Below are 15,256 nucleotides of genomic sequence, written 5' to 3'. Positions count from 1 at the left end.
TCTAAATTTGGTGGCCCAAATGTTAACTTATTTAAAGGCAATTTAACGCAACACAACCTTCCTGAACCATGGCACTTGTGTTGTCCACTTTTCCCATGAATTGTGATGTGGTTTTTCCAATTAGGAGGACTTCTCAGCTGGTTGAGGAAGCTGGTGGTTCACACCTCAGCACATTATGTCCGTGGATGTGTCATATTCTAACCACTTAAACTCCTGCTTCTATTCATTCCTAAATTTATGTTGTCGTTTCATTTTTTCAGCCTATTGTGTTTGTGGTCCTACTGTAAGGATTATGTTAGCAGTTTGAGTAGGTTTTTAGTAAACACAGACTTCAGTAGCCCAACTGGTGGCTAGCTGGTGGCAAGTACTGTTTTTGTAGGATGTTGAACTAAAAGGCGCAAAGGAATCAGGATGTTTGTAGAGTAGTATCGCTGCGTTGGTGAAGACTCGCAGCGTGCAGCCACAGAGTCACTTTTTGTGCCGACTGGCCGTGGTTACTGTTGAACGATACTGGTAAGCTATATTAAGAATATTTTCACCACTTTACCTTGCTGTCAGACAGCCTTTTCTGATAGGAGACTGCCTCGATCTGTTAGTTTGTTTGCATTATTGTCTGACTTTGAACGAACCTTCACAGTAACACAAACAAACTAACAGATCGAGGCAGTCACAGACCAGCCACTTCTGCGTTCTGCAATTATTAGAAAATTACTGATTTTGCCAAAGGAGTCTGGCGAGTTTGAAGAGAGTGATAAAGGGTTTATATATAATGATGGTTTCCTGTGAAAAAAGTCTGTCTGATAGCATGGTAAGGTGGAAAATATTCTAAATTTAGTGTGCTATTGACTTTTTTAGGTGGTTAAATATGTTTTGCTGCTGATCCTCTCCACAGCAGGACATTGTTTAGCTTCCTACATAAACTCCTGCTGCTTCTCCAAAGTGGAGGGGCATCAATCACTTTAAAACATCTCAAGTACCCCTTTAAATTTAAGTATACTCCACACTGACAGAATACAGTTTGATCAAAAACGTTTATTCCATGGTGAAAACATTCCTGTCACACACACACACACCCAATTTTCTTTTTACAAACAGCAAAGTTCCAGAGTATAATGCATGTGAGGAGACAAAAAAATCAGAAAAGTGACATAAGCACAAAGTGATTGGCTTTTGCAGTTCATTCGGAAAAGAAAGGGAACACTTAAAAAGTCCTTTCAGCTCGGTCCACCAGAAAACAAAACAACTGACGCTGTTTTTTTCTTTTTACTTCAGATAAAACATCATCCTAAGGCAATCTTAAGAGACATCAGATGTCGTGTCTGTCTGTGTAGGACTGATACGAGCGATCGTCCATGCGCTCCAGATTCAACAACGATTGTTCAAGCTGCTTCTGAAAGGCATCAGCGGCTGTAGTAGTAGTTTTCCCAGAGTTCCTCAGCATTCCTCTTTGATGTAGATTTGTTCGTCTGTGTCGGACTCCATGTGCTCCAGCCGGTCCGTCTGTCCGTTCATTATCTCGTCGGGAGTTTTCATGAACCTGGTGGACGTGACAAGGAAACAAGTTCTGTTTTCAGTGTTTGCCCAGTAACTCAAAGGAAGAATAGATTCAAAAATGTTAAATATATCATGAATAGCCTGACCATTTATAAAAAAATATGTCTTTAAGTTGTTGTACCTGAATAGAAGTCTTTGTCCAGGCTCTTTCCTGATAATGTTCAGTTTGTAGTAGTGTCTCAGTGCTCGCGACATCTTCTCGTACGTCATGTTGGTCCTGTTCTGTAAGAGGAAAAAGAACAAAGGTGTTATTAACAGTAATAATGTGGCATCACAGATCTGCAAAATGAGACCTTTATAGCTGCAACAGTTAATAGTCTGGTCACACGGGGGCCAAAAAACTCAACATCTGACACAGAACCTCAGACAGCTGTTAAAGGCACACTAGGCAGGATTTTCCTAAAAAACAACATATAGACTTGCAGATAGGATGAAGATTCACTGCATTCACAAGAAAATCAGCTGGATTGGGCATTCATTCTCTGTAAGTTCCCCTTTCATTTTATATTGTAATGTAATAAAGCTTTAAAGACTTGTCTATAAACACAAGTTGTACAAAACATGATTAAATTAAGTGGAAATATGAAACCTGCAATAATTGATGTTTGACCACTAGGGAGCAGCAGAAACAAGCTGCAAACAACAGTGATCTATCATCACCTAATGAAGTTAATATGTCCAGCATGAGACCAGTAGCTTATTTACACATTAAGCAGTGAAGGACCAACATTAGTATTCATTTGGAGTTTCTGACCACCCAATGACTTTATGATTAATACTCTATATACTCTTCATTAAGCTTTGTTTTGGTCTCTCTTGAGGGAAATATCTGTCTCTTTAGCTGCTAAATGCTCCACTGTGTTCACCAGCTAGTTGTTTGCTGTGTCTGTCTGCTGTTTGGTTGCAGGCTTTCAAGCTTTTTTTCCTGAAAACAGCTGGTTGTTGCAGCTGGTCTCAAGGTTGTTGAGAATCCTTGAGTTTGTGGGCTGAAACACCACGACAAGCTGACTGAAAATCTCTGAGCTAAAGGTGAACTGCATTACACATCATCTTTTGAGTCATTGTTGATATAAAAAGTATTGATTAGTGCAGCTTTAAAGTGGTCTGGAGATGACAGTGATGGGTGGGACGTCCCTGCTCACTGAGCCACCTGCAGCCTGATCAAAGACGACAATAACTCTGCTGAGTGTGTGTTTACCTTGTGATTGCCCCAGAGCCTGGCCAGGCCGTTGGGGTCCATGATGCGGAAGACTTTGCTCTCTGTATCCTCCCAGCGGATGTAGTTCTCGTACCTGCTGTCTGACAGGAGCTGGTAGACGTAGTCCCACAGCAGCCTGCAGTCTGCCAGGACACAAACAAGGAAACCATGAGTTTGAATTGGATGGTATGGAATTGCTTTCTTTTTTTTTTTTCATTTGGATGTGCTTTTAAAAAAAAAAAAAAACATCTTGTGGAGCTTTAACCTTGTGACTGGGTGGCACCAACAAAGATGAATTCACTCTGAGATTAGTTCTAATTAGAGTTGAGCAAAACTAGGTTTAAAATGAGTAAATCCAGATTTTACATTAAGCAAAACTCTGTTGCACAATTAAAAACTACTGTTATTGTTGGTTTGTGAGCCAGCTAAAAAGTAAGAAAAAAAAAAAAAACTAATTACATTTTTTGCTATCAAGATAAAAAAAAAACGACAATGCTTTTTCCTAGTTAGCTAAAAAGTAAAAACAAAAAAATACAAATACAGTTTTTGCTAGCTGGCTACAGATTAAAGAAAAATGTTTGCTGGCTAGCTAAAAAATTAGTTAGCCTAGTTAGCCTATCAGGTTTAAATATCCATCCTTGTTCCATCGTTTGAGGGCTACATCTGACCTGCTATCCGTCCGATGGGGAGCTGTTGCTCCTCTGGAGGAGACACGGGCATGATGACGTGGTTCCTGTAGAGCGCCTCCTCCTGCTGCTGCTGCAGTAGATGCTGCTGTTGCTGCTGCTGCTGCTGGGCCAGTGGTATCTGATGGTGGTGGCTGTGGACTTTCCCCCCGTTCTCGAGCGACCCCTGAGACGGGGTTCCACCGCGGCTGTGCCTGAAGTCCATGGCGGCACCCCCACCGCTCCTGTTAGGGCTGAGGAGCAGGGGGTTCATGATGGCGCTGGGCATGAGCTGGATGACGCGAGGAGGGCCCGCCTCAGGGCCGCCAGGGCTGCCCGGGCACGGGGCTTCTCGGGGCGTGGCGCAGCGGCCGTTGGGCGCGGCCGGGGACACTGACAGAGGGTACATTTCCTCGGGCAGGTGGTGGTTGCTGTCGGGCAGCTGGGAGAAGGTATGGTGGGGGTCCTCATTGGCTGGGCGGGGGTGGTTAGGCTCTGGAGGAGATCGCCTGGTGCCTGGATGGTGGGGGGAGCGGGAGCGGTGCCGCAGCTCGATGGTTGGTGGATGCTGGGGGAGTGGCTCTGAGCCACGTGGTGCCCGCCGTACCGTTTCTGAGTTATAAAAGATACAAGATGTGACAAACATCTACAGCTACACTGTTTTACATTAAAATACATCTGAAACAATTCATCACTCAGTTATTATTTTTTCAGGCAGAAATATTAACATATGATGGTTTCAGTAATCCAAACGACAATTTGTTGCTTTCAAGGTTCCTGCACCCTTTCCAAAGTAAAATTAAGGCCTTTTCAAGAATTTTCAAGGGGCTTTTTAACTTTTCCAGCAGCCTTGGTAAATTACACATTTACACTCATAAAGATTATTTCACTCCTCTTTCACATTTAATCAGATGTTATTGTGCTATAAACAACAAAAATTATGTTTTGAGATAGAATTCTACATAAGGGTGACAAATTAAAGGAAAACACAACAAACTTTCATGTTTCATGTATGACCTGGCTATGGTGACCAGAAGTCCCAAATTTTGAGCAGCTGTCCAGAATCTTGAATACAGTCGTTTAAACTGTTAGCCTACAGTAACAGATAAGATGATCGAGCTAAAACGAGAGCGGTCTGTATGCTCTATCTAATCACTCATGTAAGCCATAATTCCTGCTTTTAGTTATTAGAAATGTCTTCTTTGTTGGACTGTTGTTTCCACTTGTCTATTGCCCTGAACAGGTTATCACGGATAACTGATTATTGAACCGGTTTTAAACCAGATGAGGGAGAGTGCAGCTGCCACAGCAGGAGGAATTTGCGATAAAAATATCTAAAAGATGTGTTTGTGAACTTAATGACGATCTTATCTGCTGAAAAGATGTTTAACATGACTGTAACACACCTTTCACCTGTTGACACTGCTTCATATCCTCAGAAACTGTAACTGATCTTCATAGTACTCAAAACAAATGATCAAAGTTAGAGTTTGATTTTGTTTGATATAAAATATTCTCTATAGTTTAATCCTTCTGACACGACACGCTCATCCCGAGCTCTTCTGTCCCGAATTTCCCCCATTCTCATCTGGTCACTCTAGACCTGGCTGAGCCAGTGGCTGACTTATTTTATTTCTTTGTCTGAAAAGTGACCACTTTATCCAAAGTCTAAACATTTCTCAAACCTTGAAAACATTACAGTAAAATTCAAGTGTTTTCAAGGATACTAGCACTCGTACGAGCCCTGTGCCTGACTTTATCATGTGTGAGTTAATATCTACGTGCACAAATTTCCTCATTTGCCTAAAGGTAGTTTTAAAGAGAAGTTATTAAAAAAACTTTTGGCTGTATTTCATTCTCTGTGTTTGTCATACAGGTGTGCCAGCAGTAAAGAGATATTGGCTCTCAATAGCATCGTGATAAAAGACTCAGATTGTGACAAACTCCTCAAACATTAACATGGTGACAACTCAAAGTCAACATCAGGAGTTTGGTACCGGTTAGAGTTTTTATAGTTTTGTATTTTTCATTAGTCTTTATTTTTGTTGTGTTAGTTTCCAGAGTGGGTTCACTTGTTTGACTTTAGTTTTTATTGTTTAAAATCATTTTTATTAGTTTTAGAATAAGTGTAACAATGCAAACACAACACTTTGTGAAGGCTGAATACATCCATGTGCACAACTGCCTCCTGATACTTGGAGTTGTCTGTCTCTACTTGCAAATGTCCAAAGTAGCAGAAAAGACAAAAAATATCAATAATCTTGCCAGAGAATTTAAATAACAGAGTATGAAACGAAGCTGTGTGTTGTAGCTTTCTATATTTTTCAGTCATTTCACTATTTTGCAGCTTGTACCATAATTTGCCCCCAGTGGCAGTCAGTTAGAAGGTGCTCATTACTGGAAGTTCCAGGTCTCTTGGCATGCTGTCTTCACACAGGGACACCAGTAGGTGTCACTGATGTCCTACAGTTAGGTTAGGGGAAGCTCATGACTTTATTTTTGTTGTTCTAACATTAGAAGTTGTTAGTCATTTGAATTTGGCTTTGATTCCTTCATTAACACGCAATGGAAAAAAAAAAAAACATCAACAAAGGGGGAGTGAGAACGAGGAAATCAGTAATGACAAACAGAAAAGAGGCAGTCAGTGCAGGGAACCGATGGAGCAGTTTGTGGCACGCTGTACTGCAGCTTGTTTAAATAAAGCAGCGTTTCCTCGTGGAACAGGTTCTACTGTCAACATGTGAACTTCAGATGGTTGTTGCTGTGTCACATTTCCTCAGATCAGAGCCAGTAAACAGTCTCAGGTATTTCACTGAACTTTATCATTACTTCCTTGGTAACAAAAAAATACTGGTGCGCATGCCTGTGCTTCTGAAGAAAAACAGACCGACTGCTATCTATTAGAGCATCTTTAGCACCATATATACAAAAAGATCATCTTAAATGATCCAACCTTTCATTCAAATTCACATTATGGTTAGGTGCATAGAGTAAGTGAGTCTTTTTCTTAATTTTTGTTATTTGAGCATGTTCCTCAAAAATACTTCACCAATATTCCATAAAATGACCCTGATTTAATTCCTTTGTAGAAGCTGTTCATCTTTAGCAGTCATTTCTGTCGGGTGTACAGTATATTTACTGTGAACCTCAACTCATTAGCATCAACACTCTGTTATAATTGTTACTTTTTACCTACAATTATATAAGCATCAATTAGCCTGTTGCTAATCTGCGAGATCAAATTAGCCTACTAGCCTGTAGCAAGCTAATATTAGTTCACTGGACGTTGTGTTACTGTAGTCGTTGTAGATGTGTTTTTCATAACGCTTCAACTAAGGATCATTTTCATTATTGATAACTCTGTCAATCATTTATTCAATTAACTCTTGTCTTAAAGTGTCTTGTTTTGCGCAGAACCAGAAGATTATCAGTTTACTGCCACAGGGGACTAAAGAAATCAATCATTTTGACCTTTTTCTTAGAAAATTACTCTAAACAATTAATATATTAGCAAAATGTTTGGCAATCAATTTTAAAGTTGACAACTAATTGATTAATCCACTAATCAGCTATAAAAGTTCATAACTACAGTTTCATAGTTTTACGACTTGGTTAAATTGAGACCAAAGTTTTTGTGTTATTACCCAAAGTTTCCATAAGTGGTTAAAAATGACCAATTTCCTGTGAAATACACCTGAACTGTCATTAGTCTGAACAATCAGCTACATTATATTGAACAGAGGGACGATGTTACCGTTGGTGCAGGTATAATCTAGATTTCTGGCCTCAGAATGACAATGTCTGCTGTTATAATAAAGTTCAAACTAGAATTACTGCACCACAGTCATATCTCTCCACCATCCAGTCAAGTTTCAGTTTACATCCATGTCTGTGTAGACTCATATAATTTACATAGTGACAACTTTGAAGCAGTATGTGATTAGATATGTGTGTCAGATTGTGTCATGATTAGCATATACATTCTTGAGTTACAGCAAAAAATGTGTTTTTTGAAGTCACGGTGACTTTAACCTTTGACCTACAGACTCTACATTTTGATCATTTTATTTTTGACGTTATTTTTTGTAGTTATTATGGTGGAAATACTCGTACTTTTGTTCGGAAGGGCCTCCAAAATCAACACAGAATGAAAGTTCCCTGTAGCAGCTTTATGTTGATCAGATATGAAGACCTTGTGCTTCCTGTTGGAGTAAATGTCTGTTATTTTCTTGTTTAGTTACTATTGTGTTTCTTTGTTTTGTTGCTGTGGAGAGTTTATATCATATATAGTGAGAAAGCCTAATTAATTTAATAACTTAGCCAAATAGCTTACAGTTAAGATAATTTAAAGACCATAATATATTCTAGTTTGTCAATTTGATGGTTGGTGTAAATGTAGACATTCTTCTGTATGTATAATGTCATGTATACACAGTAGAGCTGCACGTTGACTGATTATGAGCTGCTAGATACAGCTGAAATAGTCATACAGATGTTTGGTGAGGAATCAGTCATGCAGCTTTTACGTCAATCTTGTGTGGAATTTAAATTATTTTGAGCAAAACTGTGAAGCGTAGATTTATAAGCAACAATTCTCTTGAAATATATCTAATTCTAGAGCTGAACATGTATGAAATTTGTGCATTACAGAAGAGAAACTGTTTACTGGACTGACCTTCAAGCTTCAGGTGCTGCACAGCGCTCTCAGGCAGCGAGTGGAAGGAGTTCCCAGGGAAGTAGGCAGACGGGTAAAACACGTGGGGCTTCCTCTGCTTCAGGATGTGCTGCAGCAGCTCATACAGGACGTCCCCTGTAGAGATGCAAAGGGTCGGAGGTTACCATACGTCTCCAGGCTGCATTTTACACATGCATAAAAATGGGAAATTTGTGTTGGCGTCATCCACAGAAACCGGGTTCCCCTTCTCCTTCCTCTTGGCTTTCCAGGCAGCAGCCAGCTTGAGCAATAATGGAAGAGACCGAGGAGGCGGACAACACGTTAGAGCGATGGTGTCGCGGAAAATCGAGACGCGTTTATTACTAGAAACATATTTCCTAACATGACGACTCTGTGAGGAAAGAAAGGGGCCAAAAGTGTAGGTTCCCTTTTTCAGAAGAAGCAACAACAACAATCCATATCAGTGGAGGTGATTTATAGGCGACTTCAAGTGCAGTCAGCCATCTGTTCCCTGCGTCATACACAATACATCCTATCAATGACTCAAAAAGGGAGCTTTGAACATTAGGCTGTTGCATTAATAAGACATTTTTATGTTATTTGATTCAATTAAGTATAAGTTTCTCTCTACTTACAAGTTAGACACTTAATAACTCCATTTCCTCCTCTGCCAGTAAAACTTCTCTTAATTTAATCCTAGAAACCAAACCGGAGCAGATCCAGGCTTATTACAGTTCTATTTTACATAAACTTTGGACATTTGGACATGTCAGAAGATCAGTGGTCTAAAATGAGTCGTCGTTAGTTGCAAAGTCCAGTGTTTTTAACTCTGTCCTTTTTTTCCAGGCTTCGGCATATTTGTTTTCTCAAAACTCAGGGTTAGTTTAGTACAAGTTTTAAGGCGTCTCGTGGTGATTAACAGATGATTATCTGATGACAATTAGCAACGGAGAAGGAAAGTGCGTCTGTTTATGTACGCCACCATCGGGAAGCCGCTCATCGTTGGTCTAAAATACTGTTCTCTATTCATTTATTTTTTCAAGGCATGGTCTTATTTGGTTTAAAACTGTACGCTGGTTTGATATGTTTGATGTCAAGCTTTCAGAAATTTTCCCTGGCATTAATCTGACCTGTCACAGATGCAAGCTTCTGCCCAGCCTAACAGCATTTTGGTCCTCCATATATCAAGTTTCCATTGAGTCCATCGCCGATAATTCAACAGCCGATGCGATACAGTCTCATTCAGCGGCGCAGTACACACCCACTGAGCCGGAGGACAAGTAAAACAGAATGTTTTTTGGATTTATTTTGACCAAACCAGAGCTGGTGATTGTTGTAACAGTGGAAAGACTAACCAAGATGGTTTTGGGGAGTTTAATTAAGTGTGTTTTAACAGAGTTAACAAGGAAATTAAAGCGTGTCTTCAGTAAAAGAGAGAAATTGGAACTTTGATGGCAAGAAAGGAAAAAAAAAAAAACAGGCCTAATTCAGAGATAGTACGTCAGCCAGTTGAACCGTGGCCTTTTTTGGGGACTTTTTGGTGTACCATCACATAATCTTGCCTTAATAAAAGAATGGCCTACTCTGCCCTTTTGAAAATGTCTCATTCTGCTGCTCGTGCTCATTGCAATTTCCCAGAGCCCAAAGTGACGTCCTTAAATTGCTTCTTTTGTCCAACCAACAGTCCAAAACTGAAAGACTCTGTAATTTACTGTCATAAATTACAAAGAAAAGCAGCAAATCCTCACATTTCTGAAGCTGGAACCAGCAAATGTTTGACATTTTTGCTTGAAAAGTGACTGAAACTTGTAACCAATTATCAAAATCATTTTTAACTAATTTTCTTTTAACCAACTAATCAATTAATCAATTAACTGCTGCAGCTGTAAAGACATTCACCTGGTAAAATACCTGACATTCTGAAGTAGTGAGTGTATGCCTGTGTGCACACTGATGAATGCTGGATGACAGAAAACATTTTGAGTGAGTGTGACTCTTTCCTTCTCTACATAGTTTCCCAGGATAAAATCTTTCAAAAACTTGCATTTGCACCTTTGGATTTTTAAAACAACAAAAACAGGCATTGTGGGCCACTAAGCGGACAACTTGAACTCAATGTTGACACAAGTAAATGGGCCGTAGCTCTATATGACCCTGGTATTCTGCTTGAAGTGTTTCTACAGTAGTGGTGACACAGGGCACAAAGCCCAAGCAGGAAGTTCACTCAATGATTAACAGCTGTTTGTTTTGCCTCGACACCAACAACCACGTCTCCTCCGCCAGCGTGACACAGCACTCACAGGGTTAACAAATAACCTCAGGGACGAGCGGACGTGATTTGAACACAGGCCACCATCACACATTACCTTTACGGTTTTTTTTTAAAGGCTTACCATAACAAGGAAATGATTCTCATAAAGGAAGTGATGGTGAACACGCGCACTCACACAGACGCGCACACACCCCTTTCAGTTCTCACTTTCTGGTCCTGTGGCACTGAGTTGCAGTTTAGGGAAAATTCCTGCTTCCTGATGCATTAAAGTTTCTGGATTTAAACGTCACATTTTCAGTTACTGCAGGTCCTTATAACACTAGAACAGCTACGGCGGTCATTTTGACCATTTTTAAATTTATACATGCAATAATAATGTTGAATTAAAAAATACAATGCTGCTGGTACCTGACCTTTTCCTAAAAGTGTTTTTTAATATACATTTCACACAAGAGATAAAGAAAATTTCATCATTTTTGTCTATTGGGCCATAGGTGTCACTGCCATTTTATATTTTTACTTTTTGCACAATTGGAGATGCATCTTGGTTGCTTAGTAACTAAAGTTGACTCTTTCAATAAAACGTCACAAGTGGTTAAAATAAAATAATTAATTAATTAGACTTAATTACAAATAAAATAGGGGAGACCTGAGATGGTTTTAACACACACAATAACACAAACTTATAAAATACTTTGAATTCTTTCTTACATTTTGGTGTTATTTCATTTTTAAAAAAGATAAACTAACAGAATAAATGCATTCATCTCTTTGTCTGATATTTATCATGAGCTAGTTTGGAAGTCAAAGGTCAAAATGAGTGTTTACAGCTGTTTCTAGTAGAATCCTGGTACTTATAGACTTTAAAAAGTCTTAATTCCAATAATCTGAATTTTCGGCCTTAAAATGTCTTAAATGCAATTTTGAAAGGTCTTAAGAAATGACTGAATCATTATTACTGAAGTTACTATTACTTTATAAGGTTGCATTAACTTTAGTCTCACTTTTAAATGTGTTTTTGGTAAAAATGGTCTTGATCACACTGCAACAACAGAACAAAACCAACACTAACCACTAATCTCTAATGCAAACTGTGCTTATACTTTTTTAGCTAGTATGGATGTGAAATAAGTCTTAAATTGCACTCTTAATGGTTTTTAAAGGTCTGAAATTAACTTGTTGAAACCTTCAGAAACTCTGATTTTGTCTAAATGCTACATCTAAAATAATATGTTCAACTTTATGAATCACAGTTAGTAGGAAATGAAAGAAACATGAAAAAAATGTCACCCAACAGTTAGTCATGTCCGATATATGAAACACCCTCTTTGGCTGTACGTGTTTCCCATTAAACATATTCACGTTGAAACATGTAGCTGTACAAACTGTGAGGCTGATTGTTGGAAGTGAGGTTTAGACATTCCAGGGAAAAAAATTATTATTATTATTGTTAGAGCTTCTACAAAGGAAAATATGTTACATGGCAGGGACTGATGGGAACAGCACCCTTACAGTCCCCCGAAGGAGGAAACAGACTCATCATAAGCCAAAACAAAATCTGCTCTGTTCCCTACAATGACGTTTTCACTGACGACCATGCCAAAACAACTCCCGATATCGAAATGTAATCAATAACTGACAGCGCTTATCCTCTAACATACTGTGTTTTTGTTTTAGGAAAAGACACATCCAAAGTTGCCGATTCATGAAATCATTACGCAACAAAATTATCTGCTTGTCATATAATAGAGACAACTTAAGTTAGCTAATAAAAACCTGCGATGATGAATTACATTTTCCAAAAAAAAAAAAAATTCCCCAGACCTCAGTTTCTTGACAGGATATGAGACTTGAAATGGAAACATCCTAATACGAGCTTGACAACAGCTGTCAGCTGGGCCACGTCCCTCTACAAATACAGATTAGTCCTCAAAACATGTGATATAATTCAAAGAGACATATCGAGGTCTCTGATGGTTGGAAACAAACTGAATGGAACGGAACGGCTTTTACTTGCTATTTTTAACGGAGGATTAAAAATGACGTATTGAATTAATCAATGTTTAAATCAAGATTTTAAGCATTAAAGGTACTGTGTTTTCAGAAAATGCTAGTATTAGTAGCTAGTAGTAAAATACTAAGGTCACTTTGTAATTTAGTCTAATAAATGAATTCATAAACTACAACTTAGTTACTATAGCAAAATTTATAAATCCCTTTTTTTAATGTAAAATTAGTTGAATGAAATACTTTATTATTTGCATGGTATTTGTGATCCTCCATACTGTTCACACATGGGCAATACAAACCAATTTATACATGTAAATTAATTCACATATTAGGTTTAAAAAATAAATAAATGCTGAAATAAATGAATTTATATGAAAAAATAATGTATAATCAAATTGATAAATAAATAGATATTGGTATACTGTAACCAGTAATGGGAAAATTGATGCAATTATACACAGAAGCATAGATGATGGGACAAAATCCAGTTCGATACACTTAACATCATTAACATTAAGACACAGATAAATGAATAATATGAAGTAGAAATGTAGAAATATGTCAAAGTAGGTTTGGTAGGTAGGTACTAAAACATCATAGTATAATTATACAATGATAAAAAAGTCCCTAATTTGACATTTATTACACTATTAGAAAAGAGAAATGACTTCATGCATAGTTGGTTAATTATGTGTGTAATCAGCTCACTTTCATTTGTTAATTCTTTCCGTTATCAGTATTTCTTTTTCTGTATTTACATCAGCATTTATTTTTAGTCCTCCGTACCATTTCAACACTTCTCTGGACTCAAAATTAACCAAAATTACTGTACATTGCCATTTTTTCCAGGCTGTGGACGGTTTGTCCTGCGTTTTATCTCGAAGTTTCACAATCCAGATCACTCATTTCATCCCACACATACTGACCCACATCACACATCACTGACTGTATCCCTGACTAACTACATGCAGTGTCATATTCCCACGACCCACTAACAGAAAATTAATCCTGTTTCATTTACTGTAAAAAAAAAAAAAAGGAAAAAGAAAGAAATACACTCCCAAAGGAGAACGGTTAACTTTTCTTTGCTTTATTCTCATGCGCCTGGCCGCTGGCGTTGCCGGGGCAACAGTTGAGGTTGGTTTGTACTTCCTGATCAACCGTCTCCTACTTCCTCCCCCCGCAGTCTCGCACTAACAGCTGCCTCCATCCACTGTCGCCTGACACCGCTGCCTTCCCTCCTCTGCTCCAGCTGACTTTATTGATTTTTAAAGGGTGTAGTTTTGCTGTAAACACATTGATTTTAAAGCTGCACTGATGCAGGTTTTCATGTACAAATAAACTCTAACATCAGTCTAAAGGACTGACGGTCATGGATGCTGATTTGTCTGTGAGGACTGCACACTATCAATTCATTCAGATCCCTATCAGTCATTTTGTAACAGCAATGAGCTAAAAAAAGGAGCGTCTATGTATAACTGCACCAATTTTCCATAGTTTTCTGCAAGTAATCAGTGTTTCCATGATCTAAAACTGTTCTTCCTTCCTAGTCGGTAGTCTAAATCTTGTTTTCCAGTCTGGGTTCTGCTGCAATTAGGCTAAAAAATGTCTAATGCAATCAATGAAAGTGACTCATTTGTGAAACTTTTCACTGATGTCACCAGCCTGGAATACAAATATCTCCAAGAAACTGGTGATGAGGTGTGAAAAAGAGTACCGGAGTGGGGGGATCTGTAGCGGAAGTCCTCCTTGGTGAGCAGCAGCAGGGCTTTGCCGTTCATCTGGAAAGAGCCGCTGGTGATGGGCCGCAGGGCGAACTCCTTCTCTGACCATCGCAGCCACTGGGCCACATCCTCCCTGCTCCAGAAGACCGGCTGAAGACCTGGAGGAAAAAAAAAAAAGAGGAAGAAGGGAAAGGGAATTGAGACCGGGGTTTGGTAACAACAAAGTGGAGGTGAAGGGGAAGAAAAGGAGGATGAGATCAGTGGAGAAGGCGCAGAAGAACCGGGGGTGGTAGTGGTGGTGGTGTGGGGGTGGAGTGGGGTGGGGTGGGGGGGCGAGGAAGGAAGAAAGAAGGGAAGGCAGGAAGGAGGGGAGGGTGACGGGGGGAGGGAGGAGGGGAGCAGAGAGGAAGGAAGGAGGCAGAGGCAGTAAAAAGGATATTGAGGAAGTGGAGATAAAAGCCAAAAGGAGGGAGTGATTACGGGAACGGCAGCAGAGATAAAGAAAAAAAAGATGAAGGAGGAGACAGAGTCAGAAAGGGAGAGGAGGTTAGAATAAAAGATTAAAAGATGATAGGTTAAGGGGAAGAATACAGAATGAATCACAGGAATAAAAAAAAGGAGGGGGAGGGGAATATATGAGAAAAGACGGTCAGACTGATATTTTATTTGATCTGCTGTGATCTGTGCTGCTCTTTGCTCTCTGAACTCAGACAGGCACATCAGAGTTTATTAGTTTGTGTATAAACGGACAAGGACACACAGAGGCAAAGAGAGCCGAGGAAACAGCAGTGACAGTATCTCTTTTTCTTTTTTTTCTCTCCTCCTCCCTCGCACTCTGAAATGTTTCTTTCACTGCCGTGGGAACAGGAGTGTAAAACATCTGCACTGGTGACCAACAAGCATTTGGAGACAGCAGGGAAAGAATAGAGAAGTGTGAAAAAGAGAAATCTGAACAAAAGCTCAGTTTCTGTTGTCCAGAATGTATTCTAGTTGTAAAAACATTTCTTACATCTGCGGTGAAACAAAAAAACAACCAGAAATAAGAGACAATGAGTAGGAGTGCAGAAATAATGTTCTGGAAATAATCTGGAGTACAACCTCAATTGGTGGAGCTAAAATTGAATGTTTTTGGTCTGTGTGCATGTTAGCAAATGACCT

General features: G+C 39.2%; 1 protein-coding gene across 3 annotated transcripts in view; it reads right to left on the bottom strand.

The window, feature by feature from the left end:
• Nucleotides 1-1,012: 1,012 nt before the first annotated feature.
• Nucleotides 1,013-15,256, bottom strand: part of etv6 (ETS variant transcription factor 6) — a 41,935-nt gene continuing 27,691 nt past the window's right edge. For all 3 annotated transcript variants that reach the window (XM_084710818.1, XM_084710819.1, XM_084710820.1), the window contains 6 exons: nucleotides 14,092-14,256; nucleotides 8,093-8,227; nucleotides 3,421-4,029; nucleotides 2,753-2,895; nucleotides 1,676-1,776; nucleotides 1,013-1,537 (listed from right to left, as the gene is read on the bottom strand). In XM_084710818.1, the coding sequence (XP_084566944.1) occupies nucleotides 1,435-1,537; nucleotides 1,676-1,776; nucleotides 2,753-2,895; nucleotides 3,421-4,029; nucleotides 8,093-8,227; nucleotides 14,092-14,256 (1,256 nt within the window). In that variant the 3' untranslated portion in view covers nucleotides 1,013-1,434. The remainder of the gene's footprint in view (nucleotides 1,538-1,675; nucleotides 1,777-2,752; nucleotides 2,896-3,420; nucleotides 4,030-8,092; nucleotides 8,228-14,091; nucleotides 14,257-15,256) is intronic.

This window comes from Lutjanus erythropterus, chromosome 22, assembly GCF_056507025.1.
Source record: "Lutjanus erythropterus isolate fLutEry1 chromosome 22, fLutEry1.hap2, whole genome shotgun sequence".
NCBI classification, from domain to species: domain Eukaryota; kingdom Metazoa; phylum Chordata; class Actinopteri; order Lutjaniformes; family Lutjanidae; genus Lutjanus; species Lutjanus erythropterus.
This window is presented reverse-complemented; position numbering and strand designations above follow the sequence as displayed.